Genomic DNA, 12,089 nt, shown 5'->3' with positions numbered 1-12,089 from the left:
GTTTTACACGCTTTGTAACCTTTGGTTCTTTATACAAGTTAGCACGTGAATCTTAGCCCCCTCGGGCATTGTGCCCAGCACTCGCGCGCAGGCGCCCTCGTGTCGGGGCACTAAGTTTCTCGGGCCGCAACGATTCATGAGCTAAAACACACACAAAACTGGGATTCAGCTCTAATTTGAAGCATTTTGCTTGTAAGAGGTCATTGTGCGTTTTTAACTCTATTACTGCTTTCAGATTTAGTTAAAATTTCCGTAAAACGGAGGCTTCCGCGTGGTGTAAATTAAACAATCTGCTGAGCCAAATTTTTTGAGGAAAATCTTTTAAAGCCTTTGTAAACTTCGGTGAAAATTTTATGGGAATCCCAGTTACATATAATTTGTCATTTATTTTTAATTTGAGTTGATTGATTTTTGTACGAGAAGAAATTATGCAACCATCAAATTCTGAGCGTTTCTCAGTACAGTTTTTTTTGTTTCAAATGAAGTAGAACGTGGTAGCTTCCAAGAATTTTTTCCAAGAAGTTTGCTCAGTTGATTGCCTATTTTATACCATTTTGTAACTTTAACTTTTGAGACAAGAGTGAAAAATGAGCAAAAAAACTGATAAGTTCAAACTCTAGTGTGATATGAAGTATGAAATAATGACTTCTTGCTTGATCAACTTTCAAAATTAGTGATGGAACCTTTTTTTTGTTGACTTTCTTTAACAGCGAAATTGAGGTCTAAACACGCAAAGATTACAAATTTAGATGATCCATAATTGAATTGAGCGTTTTTCAAATTTGATCAATCATATTTGATATCTTGGTAAATTTTTTAATTGAAAGGCTCTTTTGTTATCTGGAAATTGTGCTTAATAGCATTATATTTTACACTGTCTGTAGCGCATGTTCGTTGGCAGTGCAGAAGGTATCAAAATTGAGATTTTTTTAAGGCCGTAGGCTAATTAATCAATTTTTTACAGAAATTTTAGTGATAAGTTTTTTTTTCGAAAATACCATAGTTTTGACTGCAATTTATCTTATTTAAATTTATGAGGTAGTTTTTACAAAAAGTAAGAAATTCGTTTTGTAAACAACATGGATCAATTATCTAATAATCTCAAAACCTCTGTAAGACTTTCATCTCTAGTGTACGACCTACGATAATTCAATAAAGTTATGATTGCGTTAAAAGCGTTAAATGATGATGAATTTATTTCAATGAGAGTGAAGCTTCGCAAAAATATCTACAGACAGTCTCAGAACCGGGGCCAGACCAAACCGACCCAGAGCTTACAGGTCTTGGGCTGAAGACTTCAATATGTGCGAACCAGAAGTCTGGCATCGAAATCCTGGTGAACTCTATAGGGGTCAATATTGCATTACGTGGCCAATGTCCAAAAAGACGAATTTCAATATTTTTGTGTTTTGTGAAAACGAAAGTATTTTGAGTAAAATTTTTTGCCAAAATTTATGATAAACTTGAGAGCAATCTCAAATTCTTATATGTGAACAGTGCTATGGGTAATTGTAAAACCACTAATTGCCATCTTTCCTAAAAACATTCACCAATTAGATTTCTTTCGTTTTGGCAATTAAAAGCTTTATTCGTGAAAAGTAATTTTGAAGCCAATTTGAACTAAATTTGTTTAGTGTAACTAATTTCCACGCGCGCTGACAACATTGCTCTTAAAACATGGGTAGTGAGAACATATATGACAAAATAGAGTATATATAATAACTAGATTTTTCGGAGCTTGGCCACGTATTGTGATTCAAAAACTGACACACAAATTTTAAAATTCCAGATCCTGGTATTGCCTGATTCTGGAGCTCCAGATTGTTCTATACACAATAACACATTTCAAAACTTGCAAAGTTCGTTTTTTTAAACTAGGTTTAAGGACTCTTCGAAGATTTTTTCAACTTCCGATTTAGCATCTAGTTCAGCTACGTGATCGTTAGGTTGCCCGAATTACTTAACCGCGATCGCGTTATATATAACTACGTTTAGGCATACTGTTGTCTTTACAGCAGTTGCTTTTCTTCTTAAGAATAAGACTCTTACCTGTTTTTCAAATAAAATGTCAATCTTTATGGGACAGTTCATGTGATGTTCGCCAAACAACCAAGCCAACATTAGATGATGTTAAAAATTTTGCTGCACAAACCGCGAGCTCAATAAGAACTTGAACATCGCGCTGGCCTATGCTCGATCGTAATCTTTCTTTTCTTCGTTTTCATGTTCGATTTCATGTTTTGTTTCTTAATTGCACAAATGAATGCTCTAACACATCCAATTACCATAACATCATGACTTTGCATTCAAGTGGCTGAAAACCGATTTATAATTGCGAACTACATATATCAAAATCAAAAGGGAGAAATACCTTACAGGTAATGGCGGTCATTAACAGAACTTGTGCACAGCATTTAGCAAATATAGGAACAGCCTACGAGAAAAAAAAACAATTAATATAATGGTTGATGAAAAATAAAGTTCCAGATCAAATAAAACCCCACGGCGTGCAATTTCTCATTTTTACACTATTTAATTGTTACCGGAGGAAGTTTGAAGCATTCAAATTTGAACATGTTGGTTTTTTGTATGCGAAATTTTTGCTTGACCGTTTTGACTTTTTGAGTTTTTTACGCTCTTTACTTTTTTTGTTTTGCCTGATCTAATTTTCTCTTTCATTCAAATATGCCAGCAGCTGAACTCAAATGCAGTTCACTAATAAAACTCAAATTAAAAATGAGCCCAAAAGGGAGTAACTTTTTTCTATTTAAATGTTATTATTGGTTATAAAATATTAGTGCTATTTAATAACATCTAATGAGGTCATTTGAATCCCGCTTTAGTTAATTTTGCCTCCTGTCCCAACTGAAGCAGGCAAAAACAGATTTCAGCTCCCATTAGATAAGCAAATTTTTCTCCAGACTGTTTTTGAACTTTTGTCCTATAATATTCTTTCAATTTCACTTCTCTAATAACTTTTTGACGCTTGACTTCTGTAATTTTTATGACCTTTAAAGCTCTTATTCAAAAATTAAATCTGTTGCTGAAATAAAAACGATTGTAAGTTGAGCTAGCACATTCATTGCCATGGTCAGTCCATCACAACGCAGCAGTCTATCATGTATAGCGATTATCAATCACAGCAACAGCATATGATAACAAAACGTTTAAAATAATGATCGCTGAAAAATTAAATTTATCAGACCACAACCACGAAACAAAAAACAACCCACGTCACGGCTATTTCTCTTTTTCACATTTTTATAATTTTTTCTAAGGGTGGGGGGATTTTCGAGCTGCAATTTTGCTGTAAGAGCTGGTCGAAGAAAATAGTTGCTCATTTTCAGTGGATGTCAAAATTTGTTTATTCCACCTCAACATTATTTGTCTCAACTGGCTCTCTTTGTTAATGTTGTGGATTCAAAATTCTTTCATTAGGATCCAGCTGACATAGTGTGGACCCTTTTGTTTCTTCTCCGCAAGTGGCAGTGACTGCCTTCCATGACAACGATCGGCTAATTAGAACACAGTCTTTTCCTTCGCTCAGATCTGGTTCACCATCCGCCCACAAATCATAGCCCATTACTTTACCGTCAAGAATTCCCCTTGAATTGGTTTTAACAGGGGCATTTTTCGCAGCCATTTTTCATCACTTCAAGGACAAGTTTTTCAAAAAAACTCCTGATCATTCTTTTTCTGCTATTGTTGAATTTTATATTGTTTTTCTCATTCTCGCATTACTCGCACTTATTTTCAGTTGTTAAGTAAACGTGCACAGTTCAACAAAATTTTATGACACGGAATTTTTTTTTGTTTTACAGCATTTAGCGTTAGTTTCTCATTGAGTAGATGTTGTTTTTTGATATCAGTGTGTCAATTTAAAAATTTCTGAAGAACTTGACTTAAAAATATCATAAAACCTGTTTTGATAAGTTTTATTAAGACTTTAAACTATTAACTGACCATTGGAGTTTAAGTTCTGTCCTTGACGACTCGTTAAAAGTCTTTGGGTTTATATGAAACAAACAAACAGCATGAATCTAATTTTGTATTAAAATTTGAAGCTCTATTCTGGTATGACCCGCTCCCTGGTTGAAGTTTCTTTGATTTCATACAACGATCGTAAATCATTTCACACTGTCCATACCTGATTTCTGAGGACGATCCTTGTATGATTACCAAGAAATCATATATGATCCTAGTATGAATACCAATAGTAATACATTTTTTCAATTTTTTTTTCGAGTTATGTTTTTTGCTGTTATTCGGCGAGGAATCACCTATATGAGTCCCCGGCATCACTTTGTGATCCGCCAAAAGACCCTATCCTACAATATCGTTTGCAAAGTTGGGCACTAAAAAAAGAGGAAGTCCAAATAGATAACTAAATTTTTGACGTACTCTGAAGCCAGTTTATTATTATAAATGCTCCTTTATAAGAAATTAGTCGGGAAAAAAATTGCCTGTATCCTCAATTTCGCTTTCTGAATAAATTTAAACTGCAAAGTTACTATTTTAGCGCACACACAGAATCAAATGTGGATTTCAAATCCGATATTATAATTTACTAAGTCCTCTGACTACATTATACGAGAATTTGTGGCACCAGTCAATGTTTTATGTGCCATATATGACCTTGAATGGTTTCCATTTTTTTTTCATTTTCAATAGAAAAACGAAATTATACAGTTTTCAGTCTTTGAAAATTTTTGTATGATGCATGAATGGTTTCTAGGAAATCATATACGGTCCTTTTATGACTACCAAGAATTCATACCAATCATATATTAACTAGGATGATTAATAAGAATCATATATGACCTCGTACGAAATCAAAAAAGTTGTTCGATCGTTGACCGGTGATACGAACTTTTAGCTAAGTCTTATTAGAGCTTTCACATATTCAATTTTCCTAAACAGTAAATCTTGCATCTTGCAAGTTTGGTAAAAACAAGCTTTCTTATCAATTGAAAGTTTTCAAGGACATATGCTTCCTCAAGAAAGGTTGACTAAATTATTTCCTTTTTCATCTGAGCATACTCAGGAATAATCAAAACCGGAACATTAAAACTATTCGAACATTAGAACTTATTTCAAGTTTTGCATATGTAACATATTCGTGAATTTTGATCTTTGTCTGATTATTGACCCCCAATGAATTCTTTATCCAGCATCACTATACTGTTGTGAAAAAAAACATGGAAAAGAGACCATAAGAATTGAGTATGTGTATTTTTTAAGTGCATGACACATAACTCATAATTACCTATAATTTTTTAGGAGCATTTTCGTCTTTCTAATTTCTTATCTAAGAAAAAATTTGGAAAAAAAAGAACTATCTTGTTCAGTTTCATAAACAACATATCAAACTTGGTGGAGTAAGGCGCGAAAAATGCTGTCACTTGAATTGCTGCTTCGGATTTGGATTATTGTTGATCACTTTTTCGTAGTTCAGAAAATATTGCTGAGCGTTTCCCGAACTATATTTTGAAGAGAAGAATTAGAAAGATTTCCGACACATTGAATAAAGTTAGGCTAAGTTTACGTTGCGGATATAAGGAAAACTGTTATTAAGGTTAGAATGAGGTAACCAATACCTTAACTTTACCTTAATTTGAGTTAAAGTAAGAACTTACCTTAACATTGATAAGGTAAAATTACCTTGAATAACCTTAGTTTTTTGTCCTCGGTCTCTTGATTTTCTTCCTGTTGGTCATACATTAACAAATCTACCTTTCAAACCCGTAGAAACGTTCAAAACCTGTAGAAATCCCGTTTTTGTTCCATCTCAGCTCATAGAGCACTATAAGGTCTGACTGTTTTCTTAATGTGGTGTCTAGTTTGACCATAACAAGTTCGTTTCCCATTCTGTTAACATGTTCATTATAACATTCTACAATACTTTAATTTGCTGTTTTAGCATTGAAAATCGTGAAGAAGTGTGATGGACAAAAATTTCAAAACTTGAGAAGGCTAATTTTGGGAAAATTTAACGCAAATATTTCACATTTCATTGAAATTATTGGATTTTAAGTACCAACCAAAGATAGGATTGAAAATTTTACTTCTTCTAGTCGAAAAAGATGCAACTTATAAGCAAGGTTTTCAGTTGCACCTTCTCTTTAAATATATATATATATATATATATATATATATATATATATATATATATATATACATATATATATATATATATATATATATATATATATAATGCCAAAATTTAAAAACGAAGATCCGGCGCGATTGAATTCTCCAAAAACAATCTCGTATAGAAATGCAAATATTATTAACAAAGAAAACATTCAGTTTTGCAGATAAATATTAGACTATGTACACATTCAGTCATATATAGATATTGATAATAGTTCAAGGGTCATTTGCCAAAAAATTTGATACTATTTTTTTAGTTTTGAAAACTGTGATCAGCGATGAGGTGTAAAATACTTGACTGATATTAATAAATTGTTTTCTCTTTCTTAGCATCTTGATACTCTTCTCTTCTTAGCATCAGTTTCATAAACAACATATCAAACTTGTTGGAGTACGGCGCTCACGTCACGTCAACTACACTCACGTCTATTAGAGCACAATAAGATGAACTGACATGTTCCTCTATGTCTTTTTCAAGGAGGATACGAAAAAGTAGGGGTAAAACTATGAGAAAGAAAGTCCTTGATTTCTCTATGCTACGACTTGAATTAAAATCGTTGAGATTTTATGGTGCAAAAATGGTTTTGACGGTTTGTTTTTAAATGGTGAGTACTGACTGATACTGATATACTATGACACCCCGGCCCGGAAAAAATCCCCCTTTGAATTTGATTTTTAGTCATGATAATTTGTTCGGTTGTGATAGGTTCATATCAAAATCCCACTGGCCGCTAAGGCATAGCCATGGCACTCTAGGCCTGGCCAAGCGCACTAATTGCGCATTTCTTTAAAAGGTTTATTTCCGTGGAGGTTTCTTTCATATCTAAAACTAAGTGGTTTTTTCCGTGGGTTTTTTTCCGCGTCTTAGAATTAGGTTCTCTCCCATGAAGGCGTCTCCCCTCAAGCCCGGGTAGGTGTTTTATCACAACATTTTGTACGTTTTGTAGAATTTATCGGTGAAAAATTTCTACGGCATTCACCGCTTTCAGTGCTAAAAATATTATTAACGTCCATAAAAAATCATATAAAATCATAGTTTAATTCACATATTTATAATCATAGTTAATCAAAGTTTAGAAAATCATAATCTTTTTTTTGGTCGGTCTGTCGGTGACCGTGTAAAGGGAGTTTGGCGTGTAAAGGAAATTAATTTACTGGAATCATAACTGGAGTAGGTTCTGAAAATAATGGGTCCAAATCTTCAAAACACTCATTTTTTGGCGCGATAAGGTGTTTTTTTCACTGGAATCATTAGTGGAATGGGTTCAGAAAATATTGGGTTCAAGTCTTCAAAACACTCAGTTTTTGGCGTGTAATTGGAATTAGTTAATAGCACAATTGGGTTGTGACAGTTCGTTGTGCGCATATATTAAAATTATATTAATTCTCTAACAGATCGAAACTTTTTGTGGAATTTTTGCCAAAGGGCTGGCCGATTATTTCTACCATTTTGGTATGATATAATGGCTTTTTCTAATTCCTGCTCACTGGGTGAACTCTGGTATCAGTTTCCACAACTCTGTCAAGTTTGATGGTTGTATTAGATGGGCATTCGCAAAACCCCACTCTTCACCCCTGAAAAAAATGGCAGCAAAGTTAGCAAAGGTAAAGAGTAGTAAAAATAGTAGGGAAGAAAAGGGGATAGAACAACAGTCTTATAAAATATTTCGAAATTCAAAGGTTTTGAACTCTTTGGGGGTTTTTTAGGTTCACTATTAATAACTTTATAATTTAAAACTTGTGGCCGCGAAGATTCATCAAAGCACGTTGTCACCCAAGACAGTCTCAAGCAGCACAACTCCGAGTGAATGAAATTTGTTGATAAAAGAAGACACTGGGTTCAATAATGTGTGAAAATGTGTCGATTTTTATTGTTTTCTTATTGTTCATCTACATTTTTGAATAATTTAATTTGATTAATAAATTCACTTCTGGAAAAATAGTACACTACAGCATTCGAAGTTTTTGATATGTAAGGTTCGATAAGTATTTGTTCTCCATCTCTTTCACTTTCGGCAGTTTATTTTTCATTGCGTAGCCAAACCTCTATCTTGGGCAATAAAATTTGCTTGCAAACGTCAGCATTGTCCACTCTCCATGTTTTAAATTAGGCTTTATTTTTTAAAGCTTTTGCGACCAGCAGTAACAATAAAGGAAATTAGTTCAAATTTGCTTAAAATTGGTAATACTCATCACGAATATCGACAATTTCAAAAATTGATGACAACGAGAAAAGTCGACGGATCTGTCTCATTATTATCCAGAAATTTATGTCATTAACGTCCGTGCTAAGGTAACTACATTCCGCGCAAGGCTTCTAAAATTGATTAAAGGAGAAACAAATTAGTGAGATTGAAGACACAAAAAGGTGATATTATGAGATTAGTGACGGAATTTCGCAAGGGTTGTCTGCAAATTTATTGTTTACTGTTGTCCACAACTTAACCATATTTCTTCCCCGCAGTAAGAGGCGAAAAAACGTCGGCGCTCTGATTCAAAAACGCGGACAAGGCTGATATGTATAACTGGCGACGTAAGGTTTATTTTATGTTTTCAACCCATGAATTTAGCTCATAGATATATTTAATGCAACTGGTTGCAAAAAATTATGAAATTGATGTTTAAAACGTAACGAAAAGGATGAGAAAATTTGATTTCCTCCTTTAGAGGAAAGCGTCTATTGATAATTTACTTGGTTATCAAATTCATTGTTATATTTGATAGCTAAATCAGTTTATTAAGTCTTTCTCGCGAAACAACAGTTTAACTCGCGAAACAATTCAAATAGTTACGACAATAATTTAGGTGCAGATTAAATCACACAATCGGGTATTTAATTTGAGCTAGCGAACCCGCACAATGGGGTTCCCAGACCCAAATTACAGGGTCTGGAAAGCGGTTCGAGCGCACAATAGTCTGGACCATGGTCTGATTTCGGTCTGATCAGAGGTCAATTCGGTCTGGACGGTCTGATCATAGTCTTTTTTAGTCCGGACCATGGTCTGGGTTTGGTCTGATCAGAGGTCAATTCGTTCTAGAAGGTCGATTTTGCGTGCATTATTTTTTCAATTTTTTTGATTTTTTTATTGAGGGATGTTGGCTCTGCCAAGAGGCAACAATAAAGCAGCATTCCGATCATAGACTCATCCAAAATCCGATGACTCTGATCAGAAACTAGGAGTCCAGTTGATAGTAAATGCCGGTCCCTTCAAGAGGAAATTTCGATTAACTGGAGACCACGACGTTTCTTGTGGAAAACTGTCTAAGTTCATCCATTGAGTCAGAAATATGAACAAAGGGGTATGGTAAAAAAAAATTTCTCAACAGTTAGGTTTCGTTTTCATTAGCAATATTTTCAGAATTGGCTTTTCCTTAGAGGATTTTAATTTTGCAAACACCAGTTTTATGAAATGAATATATTATAGCAAAATTAAGAGATTTCTTCATAATTAAAATCTTTCTCTGATCAGACTGTTTTGAGAGCACTTGAGTCTGATCATAGTCTAATTAAGGTGGTCTGGGCAATGGTCTCAAATTGAGTCTGGACCATGGTCTAAAGATGGTCTGATCATAGTCTGTTTATAGTCTGGACAACGGTCTGAATTTGGGTCTAATCATAAGCGCACTATAGTCTGGACAGTGGTCTGGGTTCGGTCTGATCAGAGGACATTTCGGTCTGGAAAGTCTGATCAGAGATCATTTTGGTCTGGAAGGTCTGATCAGAGGTAACTTCGGTCTGGAAAGTCTGATCAGAGATCATTTCAGTCTGCATAGTCTGATCATAGCTCAATTTGGGTCTGGATCTAAACCTGGGTTGGCAACCCTCTGATTCAATGTCAATTTGGATTTATTGTTTCGCCCCCCCCCCCACCCAGTGTGTTTTACGCCCCAGTGACAAATTACATGTTGTTATATAGCACGTTACAATGTTAGAAAATAGCATGTGCGCTTGGGCGTAAAAAATATAAGCTCACTAAGCTGGGAGGCCGAAACAAAATAGAACCGTCAATTTTTCGTGACAGTAAATAATTTGTTTAATGTTCTGTGGTTACTCTTTGATTGGAAAACTACTCACGCATTGTCGCATTGGTCCATTGCTTCACCCAAATCCTGCCGATCATTATAGTCGACAATCTTGTAACACTTTCCCTCTAGTCCCAAATAGCTATCCCAACCATCCCTACACTCTGATAACACCAAATAATATTACAAATACTAGAGACGAAAAAATGGGTCTCTCCGATTATAGCCCCCCCCCCCCATTAAAATATAGCCCACCCAATATGGTATAATTAGCATTATTGGGAGGGGGGTGGGGTGGGGCTATAGGTTATCTGACCACTAAGCCGGGGGGCTATAATGGGAAAGACCCGAAAAAATCTGTACATGACATTGCAGGGGTCAAAATGGCACACGCTTAAGAGTTGAGACAATTGATCTCTTCTGTTGCCCCCTCTGTGTTTTCATGCTCCAATAAGAAAATTGTGTCCTTATATAGAACGTTACTAAGTAAAATTATGCCACGTGCTTCTGGGGGTGCAAATAATATGCACTTACTGAGCTGGGGGAGGGGGGGGGGGGTACAAACGGAAAAAAATCTGAAATCACATTGTTCACATTGATAGTGATCAACTGCAGAACAAGTGATGAATTATGTTTTCTATTGCCAATTATAGAGACGGTAAATTATACTTTTAATTACTGCCTAACAGATCAGAAAAATTAACCAAATTAGTTAATTAGTTCTATATTAAGAGCACAGTTATTTAGCCGGGGGGGGGGTGGAGGGGTGGGGAGGGGAGGGGAGGGGCGGAGAAGTTGAAAAGAAATAATACCTTGGCGGTATACTTTTTGCCTCTAAATAAAATTCCCAAATTAACTGCTCTTTTTCCCAAAAAACTTAAAATTTATGAGCCAGCCATTTGCCATCAGTAGGCTTCAGTTGCCTTATATAATTCATGATGAAAAAAATACAACTTTTTATTCGATTTCAGGGAAATTCTGCTGCTGTCTTACACATAAAAATTACGTTCGATCAAATTTTCCTTTTTCATAGAAACTTGAATACAAATTTCAAAATTGCATGCCCTGCAAAATTATTCCCGGAAAATGAAAAGAAAACTAGTGGTTTCGCATAACTAAGGGATTGTTTTTTCATCTTCCAATCACTCTAGGCATGTAGTAATGGTAGAAATTGGGAAAATTGTTTCAAAATTCTGAAAATAAAATGTCAATGAAACCTAGAAAAAGACAATACGAATGGTTCGAACAGCTTGATAGTTTTTTTCAGGCGGTGATTCACTTCCAGCATTTTTTGCAAATACAATTTAATATTTTGCAAATATTCATCACAATTATATTTCAAGAATTTTTTGCTCTTGCACATGTCTGGGAATTTTATTAAAGTTTTTGAAAGTTCCTTCTCTGCTGAAACAAAATTCGCTCCGATAAACAAAAGAAATGCAACGCTCTCGGCTAAAAACATCACAGCGAATATGAAAAATTAAAAATGATGAGAAAAAATCTTCAATTTTTAAAATATTTTTTTTGGGTCAGGTTATTCGGCCGTTTCATGCGACCCAACCCTAGGAATACCAGACGCTAAACGAAAGCGGGATAACCAATTATTTCAGAAGAAAATATCCCAGCATTTGCGATATTGTAACAATTCTCTACGCTACAAAGTGTTGATCTTAAGAAATCGTTGATATGTTCGGTCAGTAACGTTGGAAAATGTCGGTATTTTGTTTGTTTTATTAAGACAAAAACAGCGCAAACCCATACAATTTTCTTTGATGTAATTAGTATGTTTGGTTTTCAAAAGTAGGCCAGCGCCGATGTTTAAATCAGCGGTATCTTCGGTTCACAACTTAGGTCGTTGTCGGTATTTTCTGTTAATAATTTAGGAAATCGTCCGCATGTTCAAGTTTTCAACC

General features: G+C 34.8%; 2 protein-coding genes across 2 annotated transcripts in view; both read right to left on the bottom strand.

Moving 5' to 3' along the window:
- The window catches only part of LOC142336742 (uncharacterized), a 46,659-nt gene extending 44,350 nt beyond the window's left edge, over positions 1-2,309 (bottom strand). The window contains exon 1 of the mRNA XM_075385651.1: positions 2,153-2,309. The gene's annotated coding sequence lies outside the window, so the exon portion shown is untranslated. The remainder of the gene's footprint in view (positions 1-2,152) is intronic.
- Positions 2,310-3,288: 979 nt separating this feature from the next.
- LOC142337292 (uncharacterized) lies at positions 3,289-11,631 on the bottom strand. Its single transcript, XM_075386479.1, has 6 exons — positions 11,575-11,631; positions 10,989-11,012; positions 10,229-10,340; positions 7,642-7,728; positions 5,403-5,480; positions 3,289-3,605 (listed from the first exon to the last, which is right to left on the bottom strand). The coding sequence occupies exons 3-6, from the start codon at positions 10,246-10,248 to the stop codon at positions 3,407-3,409; spliced, it is 384 nt and encodes a 127-aa protein (XP_075242594.1). The 5' UTR covers positions 10,249-10,340; positions 10,989-11,012; positions 11,575-11,631; the 3' UTR covers positions 3,289-3,406.
- Between the last annotated feature and the right edge of the window lie 458 nt (positions 11,632-12,089).

The sequence above is a fragment of the Convolutriloba macropyga genome, chromosome 3, assembly GCF_964194025.1.
Source record: "Convolutriloba macropyga chromosome 3, txConMacr16.3, whole genome shotgun sequence".
In the NCBI taxonomy this organism is placed as follows: Eukaryota; Metazoa; Xenacoelomorpha; order Acoela; family Convolutidae; genus Convolutriloba; species Convolutriloba macropyga.
Note: the sequence above shows the minus strand (reverse complement) of the source record. Positions and strands in the feature narration are given on the sequence as shown.

Excerpts from the sequence above, each read along its gene's own strand:
- LOC142337292 (XM_075386479.1), bottom strand. The coding sequence starts at position 10,248 with ATGGACCAATGCGACAATGC. Across the intron at positions 5,481-7,641 it reads CTGATACCAGAGTTCACCCA|TTCGGGAAACGCTCAGCAAT; the intron begins GTGAGCAGGAAT and ends TTCAAAATATAG. Across the intron at positions 3,606-5,402 it reads AATCCGAAGCAGCAATTCAA|GGGAATTCTTGACGGTAAAG; the intron begins GTGACAGCATTT and ends AACCAATTCAAG.